Raw genomic sequence first — 15120 nt, forward strand, 5'->3', positions numbered from 1 at the left:
TTCACCATCTGACATTTCGGACGTTGTCTTCGACGTTGCCATTCGCCGGTCGTCATTGCAGACATTATTGACGGATGTCGTCAATGCAGACATCGTCATGCCCATTGTCGTCATATCAGATATTTGTCTTCCACGTTGCCATTCAACGGTCGTCATTGCAGACAATGTTGCCGGATGTCTTCATTCCAGACGTTGTCATGCCCATCGCAGACATAGTCACGCCCATCGTCATGGTTAAGGAGAGGTGAATTAGGCACATGACAAGACAATGAAGGACAATGGAATTTTCACGTGTCTTGATGATGTGACATCGGACCTGCTTTGTCCCATTTACATTTTCGATTATGCATCTCAGCATGAGACATCTTACGACAAATTTTAAAGTTTAAACACCAAGTTGCAAGCGGTCTTCAAGCACCAAAATAGATTTAAAAAAAAGTGACATAACTAATAATTTTTATTTACAAGGTTATGGATATTAATTTAGGGTCCATATATAACCTTCCAAAACAAGTCCAAGTGTTCAGAAAAATTTTAGGAATTGAAACGCAAGAAGTGAACATGACATGGACAGCTTCAGGCACAACATAAGAGAATGTGAAGCCATAGAAAAAATCCCATAGGCTAAAAGAGTCATTCATATTTCGTCAAACAGTACATTTATCTATTCGCGGGTCTTTCTTTTCAAGGGTAAGAAAAGAAGGTGCAGAGAGAGAGAGAGAGAGAGAGAGAGAGAGAGAGAGGAACCAGGAAAGGTAAATCCACAGCGCAATCCATCACCCACAAGTCATTACCGTCTTTGGCTCCAATCATTAGACTGATGACTCTCTTGAATGAGGCCATTCTCATTCATGTATTCAACAAATTCATCAATAAGATATGGCCAAGCACCCTCCGCATCATAATTTGATAGTGTAGGGTCCACCGTCTGCACAAGAGAGAAAAAATTACAACATTTTTCATGATAACAAATTACCGAATAAATCTTATTAAGACAACAATTAGCAGGTTATTCTCCGTATCGAAAAGTATGGTCATGGTCTCAATCACGAGGTAATGGTGGTGAGAGGCGGCAGTGTGGTGGACCCTAATAGTAGTGAGAATAGTCCTGTCTTGGATGGGATCAGAAATAATATCTGCAGCGTAATGCTTTGTATGACAAGGCAAACAATAAGCCTTTTTATCTCTGATATTTTTTGTACAATGTTAAGGGAAAAACAAATAAACTTTTTGATTGCAGAAAGGCTTCTATGCAAACTCTTGGGTAGGGATTGATCATTTCTTTCCCAAATACGAAAGAATAAACATAAAGAAATAAAACAATAAAAAAGAGAGCATATACTTCGATGTTCAGTATCTTACCCTGGTAAATTCCAATAGTTGAGACCAAGTATCCCGGGAGATTGCTTTATTATGCCGAGCCTGAAATGAATGCAAATCCAAAAAAAAAAAAAAAAAAACGAAAAAGAGTGGAACATAAATCAAACAAAAAATTAAAAATATATATATAATAGACAGCGGAGGCATGTTTAGTAATTCAAAGGAAAAATCCCACCAGAATTGTTTAATATAACAAGAACACATAAATATAGATGATGCTGCAAGGAAAACCAAATTGCAAAATAAAGCACACGCCTGTGAGGAAATCATCCCTTGGCAGAAACTTAATGATGAAATCCTATGGTAACACTACTCCTTCATATAGAAGATGTTCACGGACATCCACCACACCCAATATGGCATTCAGTCGTTACAATGTAGTGTACTATCATACAACATAGGTTTGATGAATTAACCTAGGAATCGAAAGCTTTAATCTTAAGTTACCTACCATCATCTACCAGATAGAAAAGAATCTCACCAACTGATTGGCAGAATAATTTCTTTGAGCACACGGACATCTCACCCAGCCATTAGGCAATAAGGACCTCAAGCCAAAATGAAACCAGAGCCCAAGGAAGATTGGTTGCTCCAATAGAGATGAATTGTTTCATTTTCCAATGGAATTTGAAGCAGATAAAGTATTCCTGTGTGATCTTCCTCCTTGATAGGATATATTAGAAATTCCTAGCTACTAAGTATCATAATGCATCACTGCATCAAACTAGCAAATACACTCCCTTCACAGAATGGAATGGTCATACAGCGAGAGGCTACACAATAAAACAAGATTTAAGCGTAAAAATAAGATTGTTCTATCAGTAAGAGAGATGTTTTGCATCATTAGCCCTGTCAGAGGGTAACACGATCTTATGTCAGTGCAGCCTGTTTCCCAATGAGTTAAGGTGGAGCAACAAATTATGACATGATGACATATAGTAATTCAGTTCTGAAGCACATCAAACTCAGACACATGGTTACAAAAATACTAAATAAATGTGATTATAGTCACCGTTTGATATAAATATTCCAACAGGTAACATTCAATGGGACATTGCTCAGAAAGGCATTTATGACAAGTTAAGAGTACGAGAATTACAGTCCCATAACTAAAAAATAATTCAAGTTCTGTACTACCAAAATCACGATTCATAACACAAATAGTAAAATAAAATATGGATTTTAAAAGCTACCTGCAAGAACTGGCACCAGTGATCAACCAATGGCCAATGTTTTTCAGCAAACAGTAGTTGCCACATTCCAATAGCTGTATCCAATGCCAAAGATTTTTGACCCTGCAATCAACAGAAAACCTCAATTCAGCAGAACTTGGGAATAACTGAAGCACTGACTAATCATTCAAGAATATATTATATAGTCTAACCAGACAAGGACATAGATGGTGACTACATTTTTTCACACTTACGCTTCTTGGGTGGGGACAATACAGACATGTTCAAGAGGAAAGATAAGATAATAGATATTCTCCAGCAATAAATATTTATAAAGTCGCATCAAAGGGTGAGGGATAAAGCAAGTGGATGCATGGAATATACAAATCCCTGAGAGATCTAATTAAATATCTAAATTTGAAAGCATTTGCATATTTTTCAATAATTGTCGAGATTACAACACTGTTAAATAGAGGAGATTGCTCCAGCACATGAAAGGAATACAGGAATGTAGAATGCTAACTATCCTGGAATATTACATTGGGATTAGGCTTCTTTGAATGAAATAATCAGAATGAAATGTTGTTAAAAATGTGCAAAGCTTTTACAGATCAATACCAACATTTCAAACTTTAATCCATTGAGTAGGTGGTTATATAACTCTTTCTTCAAGAGCCTATAGTAGGAGAAAAAGTAAGGTTAAGAATAAAGGGCTATAACATTGCAAAGTTGCAAAGTTTATATAAATTGAAATAACCAAACTTCTTGCATGTTCAAACTGAAATGAACCAAATTTAGGCTTAAAACTGACAATAGCAAGCAGAAGTTGTTCAGCTGTAGCAGCATTGGCTACCTACCATTTATTTAACTTTTAACACTAAATTAGGCCAAAAAAATTTTGAAAAAGTCAATTTCTAATTGGTATATTTCAAAGACCCAAAAAAGTGTCCACTTTATATAAAATGTAGTTAGTAATAAACATGAAAAGAGAAATACAGGGAAAGGTAAGCAAAGCAATGGAAGTATGAAAGAGGAAAAGAAAAGTCAAACAGCAAACTAAAAGAAAAGCAATCTCACAGTATAAATGATGGTCAAAAACTGCCAAAATAAAAAATTCAACCCACCTTCTTACATATCAATTCTTATTCATTATCAACAAAATCAGAATAGAAATACTAAAAAGTCATCTCATTTATCAGATAGACTGACCAATTGTGCTTACTTCAACAAAAGAAGGGTGGACCTCTTTGATAGAGAGTTTTGGACATCAATTCCATTGAGCAAATGGAATTTTATCAAATATACTTTCATTTTAGGACTTTTACCATAAATACAATGATTCCGTAAGAAGCAATCAACTGACTGCACATTAATCCTGGTCGTTAACCCATTAAACCCAAAGTATCAAGCATTTGCTTATCAACTCGACTGCTATCCAAATTTGTTTTCCTACAAAAAGTTGAGGCCTCCTTTTTTCGAGGGGGGTAGAGCGCTGGGGGAGTTGAATCTAGTGAATGACATTACTTCAAGAAAGACCAAATAAGTCCTCCCAAATGAATCGCATATGGCAAAACAAGACTGTCCAAACCAGTTACATACTAACCAAGAAATACATCAAATCAAAATAATAGGTAAAGTGTCACAATGAAGTGTAAACTAAATCTTCTCTTGATAATAAATTTTGTTTTCCTTCTATGAAGGTAGAAATCAGAATAAGAACAAAAAAAAAAAAAAAAGTAGTCTTTCAAAAAATTATGCCAGGATTCATATCAGGTTTCAATATAATAAGAAATAATATTGAACTTTTTAAGTTGGATATGACTACCAACATAACATTTTCGGTTGGCAAAAAAAAAATTAATACCTAAATTATAGTAAAATTAACACATCAAGACCTCAGTTTTCAAATGCTAACTATGAAGTCCCTAAATTATGATGCCGTTAACACTTTGGTCCTTTCGCGCAAAACAGGGAGACCAAAGTGTTAATGGAATTATAAGTTAGAGATTTCATAGTTAGCTTGACTATAATTTAAGGACTAATTTATATTTTTCCACCTTAAAACTCTATTTTATACAAGGTCAATTTCATCTTTTCTCAGCCAATTGACGGTCAAAAGGGGCTATTTTGAACTGAAGGATGAAAGTTTAATTTAGAGACCTCATAGTTAGTTTTTAAACTCATATTAACTTGACTATAATTTAGCGACCAAATTATACTTTTCCATTTTCGATTTCTCCCATCACACAAAATTACATTCACAACCCACATTTGTTTGACATTATAAAGACTCCATTATAGAAATAAAAAAAAACTAAAAATTATATTATGAAATACAGAAAGCCTTTGGGGTAGGGGGAGGAGAGAGAAAAACAGTTAAAGAACAATTAGTCTACATTTGGTACTCGGAATGGAATGAAATAATAAATAAGAATAGATAATCCTATTCCCATGATTTGGCACACAGCATGAAATAGGAATTCCAGTTCCATTCCTTTGTTTTGGTTATAGTAATGAAAGAAGAAATGGAATTGAGAATCACTAAAAAGACCAAAACGCCAAAATGAAAGGGCATATTTAATATTTTGCAAAAACATAAGGCTGTATTTGTCTCTTTAAAAAAAAATAATAAAAAAATAAAAATAAAAAAATAAAAAAATAAAATTCCTCGTCTATTCCAATCCATTACAAAGAATTTCTATTCTTCCTCTATTCCCATCTTATTCCTATTCTCTCTTCTTATTTATGATAGCGAACAATGGAATGGAGAATAGAGATTCCGTTCCCCATTCCATTCTACGTGGTGAACATGGCTTTAGAGTATAAAGTGCAAGTTACTAGGCATATATAAGTAGAGGTACAGCTAAATATCAGCACCAGCAGATAAAAGAATGCTGGTGATCAACCCCTCGAAAAGTCTTACCAAACATGCAAATTCTTAATCAAAAAATAAATGGAACTTTAAGTGTAGAAATCAGCACCACAATAAGAAACGGCAAAATGTAAAATCAGAGAAGAGTTGGAATCTATTTACATAGTGAATGGTCAACTAATAGAGACATTTAAAATGGAACTGTTTGATTACAAATGAGTTATTTACAAGAACTCCATCCTGAAAGCAGGCTTTTAAAGAAACAAAATAAATTAAAGAATAAGTACCACTAACAGTTAAAACTGTGCTCCATCAATGGCATATTAAAATGACTTTTACATACTAAGTAAGCAACCCAAAGATTATCAGAGGAATATATCAGTTTGTATGTATAAAATGTGTACCTTTTCTTTTGCCCAACCAAAAGCAAACTCGTATATCTCACGGAACTTTTCTGGACATTCAACAACGAAAGATCATATTAGCAAATAAATAAATAGATATCTTCAAGAATTAAGAAATTTTTCAGAATATGCGAATGTCAATACTAAACTTCTGCAAAAGTGAAATCTGTTTAATATAAAGTTCTTGACAGTTGACTTGTACATACGTTCATCTTTCAGCTCAGAACGCATGAATGGTATTCTTTCGCGGAACTTCTCCAAAGAATCTATCCTGCCATCAAAGTACATCATGATTTCAGACTAGCATCACCAGAATTAGGGACCACAGTAAAACAAACTGAAAACATATATACACAAACCCTAGAGCTTGTAATCCACCAATGAATTCCTGCTTGGAGAATTCGCACATGGTGGCAGCCTTCATGTGCCATGAAACAACTAGCTGCAATAATTAGTAGCTGCATGCATTAGTAACATATTGAACTAAACATATATGCTTGACAATATTTGACGACGAGGAACACTGAAGTTTTATAAAATGAGACAGTATGTGAAGGACACATACAAGAGCATACTTCTGGTGAAGTCCATCAGATGTACATACCTATAGCAATACCAAATCTAGGAAAGAGTCGAGACTCTAGAGTCTCAAAACTCTCCATCTTTCTTATCTCATGGATATTCTCAGACCAAGAAATTACAATATGTTGGAGGAATCATTGAGTAAGACAGGAGCACGCTTCCTCCTACTTATAATGTTGTGGGCACCACCATGCGTGACTCATTGTGGGGCCCACATGGTTTAACAGCACAAGGAAGCATACCTAATTATTTCTACAATTATCACAGCTTTCAAAACAAAACTGGGCATCTACCTGGTCCCACCATCATCCAGTTCTCTTTTCCTTTGCCCTACTCCTGCCTTTCTCTCTCTCTCTCTCTCTCTCTCTCTCTCTCACACGCGCGCACAATCTCTCTCTCTCTGTGCCAAATCCCTTTTCTTTCATTATTTTTCACATCTATTTCTTCTCTTTCCTTTCTCCTCTCTTTTATTTTTATTTTTTTTACCTCTGTTTTTCTGTTCCTCTCTCCACAGCTCTCCCACCTCACGATATTAACCCTTTTTTTGCCTGCTCTATTAATCAGCGTACTCCTAATCTTACTTTTTCTTTTTGAAAATTGAAAGAAATACTTAACTAACCTCATTCACTCAAGACCATGTTTAAACTCTAGAATTTTGAACTATATTGATCTTTAAACAGTGAAAAAACTAGAAAATTGACTCTCAAGGCCACCTATGATTCCATGGTAGAATAAACTCTCCTATAAAGCTCCACAACTTGTAAGTCAGAGGAGATACAGCACCATTCCGATTGCCTCTCCACGTCTAACAACAATAAGGACCCCCAGCAAATAACAATATAGTAATTGACCCGCTGTTCCTTAAATTTCATGCCCATCACCAACTCAGATAAATAATTCTACTATAGACTTTTTACAGAAGTTCCTCAGTGAAGCCAGATTAAACTTGCCTCGAACATGAATGAAAGTGCAGCCCCCAGCTCAATGACTGTATTTGCTTCCCTTTTATGTACCCTTACAAAAATCCCATCATGATTTCTTTAGACTATAGGCCCACAAAAGGCAGGAAGACCATGCAATGGCCTTTCCTCATATCTTCCAATCATTAAACACCACATCACTTAAGCTTTTAAGGCAAAGCCTGCAGGAAACCGCAAAGGCAGCAGTATAAAGAAGCAAAACCTTGTGTATCTACCTAAAAATTTCTACTGTTTTTGAAGTTTATGCCTACAGGGCAAAAGACATAGTTATTAAAGGTGCGCCTAAGCGAAAGGCCCACAAGGCCCAAACCTTTGCACCCTAACCTGGCTAAGACAGGCAACATCACCCAAGTGTGCACCTATGAGCTTGAGGCACATGCCTTAGCTTCCTTTTCTTTTCCGCGTTTTCCTTTCTTCTTCTTCTTCTATTCAACATACAACTCTTTTTGTTTTCTTTCCTTTCTTTTCTTCTTCTATCAATAAACAAATCTGTTTCTTTCCTTCTTTCCTTTCCAGACAACTCTTATCTTTTTTCTCCTTCCTTTCTTCTTCTCTTCAACAACTCCTATTTTCTTTCTTTTTTTTTTACTTTGATTTTTCACATTTGCTTTTTCTTGTCTAGTTCTCCCGGAGTGTTTGACAGATTCAATTTAGCGACCCAGTCCCAGGACCCCTTTGCGCCTTGGTGCATGTTGCGCCTTTAATTACTATGGTAAAAAGGAAGTTAAGTATAAAGGCAATTAATCGACACATACCATAACTATATCTTGAGGATCCACCTGCCAAAAAATAAAAAAGGTTCAAATGTTATTTACAGCACGTGAAAAAACAAATCGTATGATAATTCAGACGACACAATGTTACAAACACATGCCAGTTTATTGACGTATTTGGACAACATTTATGAGATTCAAATATAGCATAGTGTTAAAACATATCAATGAAATTCTAAGATTACAACAATTACAATCTGCATAAGTATTAATTAACCAGCAATCAGAATAGGTACCTGGAGTTCATTGCAAAGGAGAGTGATCCCATCAACCAATATCATATCGACATAAGGATCTGCAAAACAAATTATTTATATATATTCTCAGTTAAACAAGAACCTATTCTCACACATTAACATATCCATGTTTCATATCATGAACAAAATATGAATTTGTTCAAAATCGAAGTACAAGAACTTGCTGAGTGTATCACTACGTGAGGACAAGAAATTTTTTGTCCATCATGAGTGTCTTCCAAATATAAATGGCTCACTCATGGATACAAACAAATCCAAAGTCATATTTAGGCTGCCCAAGTTGCAACCATTACAAGAAATAGGTAAAATATTATGTGCCACAAAAATCACTTTAGGTATTATCATTGAGTAAATAGCTTTGAAAAACTCTAAGAACCCATTTTGCAAACCAAATAAGACTGCAATTAAATACATACAAGACTGATTGGTACAAACATATATATACCCCAATGATTTAAATGCAATTGCATAGGGGCAATCTGATATAATAACAATATAGAAATGGAGATATGAGTTCCAAACTTTCTGCAAGTCCGTTGGCTCTAAATTTCATTTTAGTTGCCATAATACAATATAAAATCATCAATTCCCTATAATTGGAATCATAGGACTCTCCATTTATTAAGTGTTGTTAGAATTGTATGATTCACGATTCAAATCATACGATTCATATCGAATCTAATGGAAAACGATACGAACTTAGTGTAAAATCGGAAAGAAGCCTGAATCAGTGATGAATCGGTCGAATCGGCAGTGAATCGTAGCAGTAGCAGTCGCAGTAAATTCACACGATTCCGAATTCAGTTGGAAAAAAGTAAAGTAGAAGAGAAAATTGCTCCATGCATTAATATGTATTTGTCTACTGAGAAACAAGTAGAAAATAGCAGAGAAAGAAGAAAAAAGGAGAAAGACGAAGAGAGAGAAATGGAAAGAGAAAGAACACAAAGCCAGAAATACAAATAATTAAAGAGAGATGATTTGAACAGATATTACTAGGGGAGAAATGACTAATCTTTCCATATATGCATCAGTAGACTATTTGTAGTACACTTTTAATCACTGCCGCGTCATAAGGCAACAAAATATTTACAATTAATGCCCAAATTAATTCACACAATTACAATTATACTCTCTGCAATTACAATCAAGTACCAACATCTATACGTTATTCAATTCAATTTTATTTTATGATTTGCATCTCGATTTTTTGTATTTTTTGAATAAAATTAATAATTTTTAATTGATCAAATGAATCTTACAATTCAATTCGATTCTCAATTCTCAATTTTAAAAATAGGGATTTCAATTCTCGCTTCAATTCTCGATTTGACAACTCAACCACAATTCTGCAATCAATGATTTCAAATAGGCCTATCAAGACACATAAGGTCAATTCTATCATAGGCCATTCATGCTATTGAAAATTGATAGTAGTGGCGCGGAAACAAAATAAAATTGTTTGAAACAGGCAATTTTTCTTGACATCTCAAAATCTCAGTCCTTCTGTAGCAAGCAGTTATGACTTATGACAACGTCGTTCAACCTCCACCATCTTTACCTGGTCCCCACGACTTGGTGCAAATGAAAAACCAGGGGGTACCAGAAGTGTGGAGTGCTCCAGTATGTGGAAAGAAAAGAGGAAGTCAAAACATCCATGTCTAGAAATGTGGTTTAGAGGGGACAGGATTCTTTCAAACCATTTGCCAAGGACAAAATACGTTATCTGGATGGCATACACAAGGAAATATATCATAGTCTTATACTATAATTGGTATAACAGTAACCATAAAGAGTTCTAACATCCTATGATTATAAAAAATTAGTTTCAATCAGAAAAATGATATGTGATATGCATATCCGAATCCCAAAATTTAAGATTTGATTTTTGTGACTAAGATTGTTTGATTTCCTACCTATGGCTGCTTGCTATCTACCATATGATCATGCAATGGATAATACAAATTGCTGGGGTGAAACAATTTTTCAGTAACACTGGAAAGAAGAAAAAATGGAAGAAGGGGAAAGGAGAGGAAGAACATTCTCACCTAAAAAAAAAAAAAAAAAAAGTTCCTAATTTTGGAAAACAAAAATTGCATAAACCATAATGGATAATTCTATTTCCAATGGCTGCATCAACTGGCTTCACACAATGTGTATGAACAGCAATGTGTTTCACCACGAGCCACATAAATTTATATGGAAAAATCTTTTATATGAAGCATCACTGTGTTTACCCTTGAATACCTGTCAAAAATTTTTATTCCCTTGTTCAACACCCATTACCTAAACAAGTTCTTAACTTCAAAAACTTAGAAAAAGCTATCTTCTTAGCAACATGAGACTTCAATAAACGATCTCAATATGTTGCTCAAGCGCAAATTGCACAAGACAATGTATCAATAATATCAAAGAACTGCAAAGTAAAACCTTAACATACAAATCAATTAACTATAATGTTGCGCCTTGAAGACAAATGTAAATTGTTTGCTTGACCAGGCAAAGTTGATCATAAGCTTGTAAAGATCTGAAGCTCTTGTCATATGCAAAATTAATTAATTAATCATAAAACCTAGACAGTTGAATGCAAGCAGTTCACAAGTCTACTCACATAGCTATAACATGTGAAGATAAACACCGGTATACTGCTACAAGAAACCACAAGCAACAAAGCATGTGACTGCACATTCTCTGAGATAAGAGACCTTGTTCAAGGGTGTATTCAGTTTTTAGAACTAATTGTGTTCAGAGCAATAAAATGGAGGGAAGAATCATTTATATAGTTGACCCTAACTGGTTAAGACAGTCGATTTATTGATATCAATGGTTTTACTACATTAATCAAATGCATCACTTTAAGTGCGAGGTAGAGAGAGAAGTCGACAGAAGAGTAAAGCTTACCTTTATATCTGTTGTAAAGCTTTTCCAAATTTCTAGAATCAGTAAACGTTTTAATCTGAGGTTGGCTGTAGAAAACATCAAATGCACCTTCAAGATGCCAATCTCTTGCCTTCAAAGCCTGCAATGCGGCTTTCTCACTGCATTTAAAAGCAATGACTAAGATGTCCAATCCTAATTCAAATCAACATGAATGCAAGAAACAAGGTAATAGTAATACCCATATCATAAATAGACAAACACATTATTTAATTTAAAACAAGTTATCATCTTAAAAAGTAAGGAGATTCAATCAAATCTACTGAAAATAAAAGTAAAACAAACTACAACCTAAAAATGGATAACATTACAAGGCCACTACCACAGAAGTTGAATTAGATGATGACATTAAAAGCAAAATTTAAAGCAAATGCAGAAGAGGTTATCCCCATAAAAACGTGAACAAAAATCTTTTCCTTGGATGAAATTTATTTATAATTGTTAAATGGCACGCCCCAGATGCACTTAAGGCAAAAGAGGTATAAAAGATTCCAATTCTATATTTTCTGATTCAGCTAATTACTTTCAACATGGCGGCTGCGCATCGTTTAAGACAATAATACAAAAAGATAGTCAACGGCACTTGAAGTTGCTAAAATTATGGCTCCCAAGGAGTTCACCTTGACAAATGCACATATTTCTTCTATTGCAAGGAGTTGCAAAGATAGGGGTGAAAGTTAGATGTTCAGGTGCATCTCAAGGCTAATATCATGAATCAATGCAAGGATATGCAAGCAAATGACATATATATGGCCATTATGGATCACATGGAAACAACAACAAAAAAGCAAGATGATTAAGATGACAGACAACACTACTAAGATTCTCCAAGATGCTTCTTTTGGTGGTGACTACCGATTGCCACTGGGGCTTCAACCTTTCCATCATTTCTTGCGATCGAGTTAGCTTTCTCTCTCATAAGTGAAAATGTTCTACTTGATAAATACTTAGTTTTGATATTGTAACTATTAATACCCATTATTTAGTCTTGATGTTGGAACTTGTTAATACCTATTGGCTCCATTTCGGAAGAAGTCATCTGGAGGAATTCAATTGAATGCTTGTGTAAGAATTATTCAAAACTATATGCAAATCAATAATAATTAGACTGTTGTATTATTAAATTTCCTTGGTTTGAGAACAACTAACAGTATTTAGTACTCTCCAAGAGATTGGGGTACAAATTAAAGGGTATTAGTTTTAGTTGACCATGACTTCAGTCTTAAATTGAAGGATTCAATTCAAACCTAAAATGGTGTGCTTTGTATTTACTTCAATGTCAGTTCTTTTCTAAATTGAAACGATTGAATTTATTACATGTTTTCCAAACGTAAGAACTAGCAAAATAGAACTCAATTGTATTAATTGTTGCAAAACTTGGGTTTCCAAACAAGAGGCAATGGCATATATAAATATATAAAGATTTTAGTTATTGTGATTTAAAGGAAAATAATATTCCTCATAGAGTCAACCGCAACTGTTACAAAAGAAAATTCATATTTTTGTGCCAAAAGGGTCAATTTGGATAGCCTAGCAATTTGAACTGATAGAGTATTTGGAATTAGGCACCATGTTGATCTTTCATGATTTTCATCTTGGAACTCAAATCAAATACACATTCATATCAATAAAAAATTCCTCGCAATTTCAGACGTTTCCCAATTTTATAACAATATAAAAGCAAAAAATATGGCCCTTCAACCAATTAATTATCATGGAGGCACCAAATATGGATCAAGTTAAATAGCAATAGTAACTGTAATTTACTAGCTCACCTAGCCCCTGTTATTGTCATGAATTGCTGGACTTTGTCACGATTGCCTCTACTTAACTTGTGCTGTCAAAACGAGAGGAAAAAATGATAGCACAAAAGTATCACTAAGTAGATCATTAACGAACTGATAACAATTAATGTCAAAACCCAGGCCAATGGGGACTTCTACGCTAACAACTGGGGTGAGGTAGACTTGCCATATTGATAAGAGTAAGAAGGGAAATACATGCATAGCCAACTCATCTCATAATCTACAAGTGTCAAAAAGAGTAACCAGATAGCGAAAAACAAATGAGAAAAAAAAGTTCAAATGCAAAAAACTATCAATAAAGTGTTTACAATTCATCAAATATATATATTTTTTTAATTGTTTTCTTGAAATACTTAAAACTATTAATGAAGGATTTATGCTTTTCATGTTTTCTTGAAATAGAAAAACAAAAATCTTGGAATTGGCTGGCGTCAAATATGGGGAGTAAAAATGCAATTATCTTTTTCTTTTTTTCCAACTTCCTCAACAACCAAATAGCTGCTAAACTATGAGGCAAAAAGAGTCAAAATCCACAAAGTCTGAAACTTCCAAACATCATCCCAAGACTCACTTACACTTCCAGTACCAAATAATTGAACATAACACAAAACAAATACCCAACTAAAGTTTGTAGTAAGACGTTGGAAAAACAAAAACAACAACAACAACTAAGCATTAATCTCAAACTAGCTGGGTCAGCTATATGACTTACAACTTAGTATAAATGAGATATGTATGGCTAGAAACTATTCTATCCATATAGCATACAGCATCTGCATGCTGAGAAAAATACGCTTATGGGTATGCTCATCAAGCCGAAAAGTAACAAGTTAGAACTAATCTGACCATTTTTGAGCTTGGATGATGATGATAAAGCTAATTTCACTAGCCACAGATCTTTGGAAAGAGAAGCTTTAAAGGAAACGTGATAATATTAGTGCTTCAACTTGGAGAGTCTTCTCTTTCTATCTGCAAACACGAGGTGGATGCATTAACGTATTAGAAATACAATTGCCCTTAACAGATTCACCACCAGAAATTTCAAAGGCGCCAAACTCAAGAACACAAGAAGAATAAGTACACTCATGCTTGCCTAATGCATATCTATGCCAAATCAAAGTAATCAATAAAGTAGCTACTATTAAAACCAAATTTGATTCGGTAGCTATTATTAGAAGAGAGAAATAATCAGAAATTAGCCTATTAAACAAAATACATTAATTGAGAGAGAACCTAACCCTAAAAACCCAAAAAAAAAAAAAGAACGAAAATAGACAAATCTATCATAGAAAAAATGCATAGACAGAAATTCCGTGACAAACCAATAGAGAGGTTATAGATTCAGATCTAAAAATGGAATTAGGGGAAGAGCAGCAGTTAATTACTTCGATGGTTTCATAAATCTCGAACTGTAGTGAAGAAGTTAGGTGCTTGTGGTGACAAAGATGGCTGCAGCAGCGGTGAACTTAGGCGGCGGATGGAAGTGGACAAGGGCGCGCGAGAGAGCAGCAGACAGACAACATAGAGAAAAAGCAGAAGGAAAAAAAAGGGAGAGAAAAGGTATAGATTGAAACGGAAATGTTCTGCAGGGAGTTTTTAACCAGACCAGACCGGAATTTATCCGAAAAATATAGTAATATATATAATAAACCTCATAAAAAAATGACCAGTTTACAAAATTAAATGATTTGTATATGCTTTTTATAATATGAAAATTCATTGAAAATCACATTGCTTATACTCATATTTGAAAAGGGTCTTTAACTCACAAAAATTGTATAGAACCCAATTCACCCCTTTTGGGTATTGTTGAAGACCTATATTTGATTTTATATATATATATATATATATATATATATATATATATATATATATATATACATCACAGAGATATATAAAAATTACGAGAATTGAATCGGTTAGCGATTCAGTAAAGGTAGAGATTCACTGAACTCGACGAT

General features: G+C 34.2%; 1 protein-coding gene across 2 annotated transcripts; it reads right to left on the reverse strand.

Annotated features, from left to right (window-relative positions):
* Positions 1 to 520: 520 nt before the first annotated feature.
* Positions 521 to 14788, reverse strand: LOC105640142 (defective in cullin neddylation protein). 2 transcript variants are annotated; one of them, XR_016318803.1, is made up of 13 exons: positions 14545 to 14788; positions 14006 to 14128; positions 13130 to 13191; positions 11319 to 11455; positions 8400 to 8458; positions 8146 to 8169; positions 6188 to 6270; positions 6035 to 6099; positions 5829 to 5878; positions 2574 to 2675; positions 1862 to 2153; positions 1363 to 1422; positions 830 to 928 (listed from the first exon to the last, which is right to left on the reverse strand). XR_016318803.1 is itself a non-coding variant. In XM_012224367.4 (12 exons), the coding sequence occupies exons 2-12, from the start codon at positions 14006 to 14008 to the stop codon at positions 791 to 793; spliced, it is 783 nt and encodes a 260-aa protein (XP_012079757.1). In that variant the 5' UTR covers positions 14009 to 14128; positions 14545 to 14781; the 3' UTR covers positions 521 to 790. The 2 variants fall into 2 exon arrangements, 1 of the variants encoding a protein (XP_012079757.1); XM_012224367.4 differs by lacking the exon at positions 1862 to 2153 and having other exon boundaries at positions 521 to 928; positions 14545 to 14781.
* Between the last annotated feature and the right edge of the window lie 332 nt (positions 14789 to 15120).

Source organism: Jatropha curcas, chromosome 11 (assembly GCF_041381405.1).
Source record: "Jatropha curcas cultivar XTBG-Jc1 chromosome 11, XTBG_Jcur_1.0, whole genome shotgun sequence".
Taxonomy (NCBI): Eukaryota; Viridiplantae; Streptophyta; class Magnoliopsida; order Malpighiales; family Euphorbiaceae; genus Jatropha; species Jatropha curcas.

Bases quoted from the DNA above. Each gene is read 5' to 3' on its own strand.
- LOC105640142 (XM_012224367.4), bottom strand. The intron at 8,459-11,318 runs GTAAGCTTTACT...TTTGTTTTGCAG, and splicing joins GCTTTACAACAGATATAAAG to ATCCTTATGTCGATATGATA. The intron at 929-1,362 runs GTAAGATACTGA...TCTCTTGTGCAG, and splicing joins AACTATTGGAATTTACCAGG to ACGGTGGACCCTACACTATC.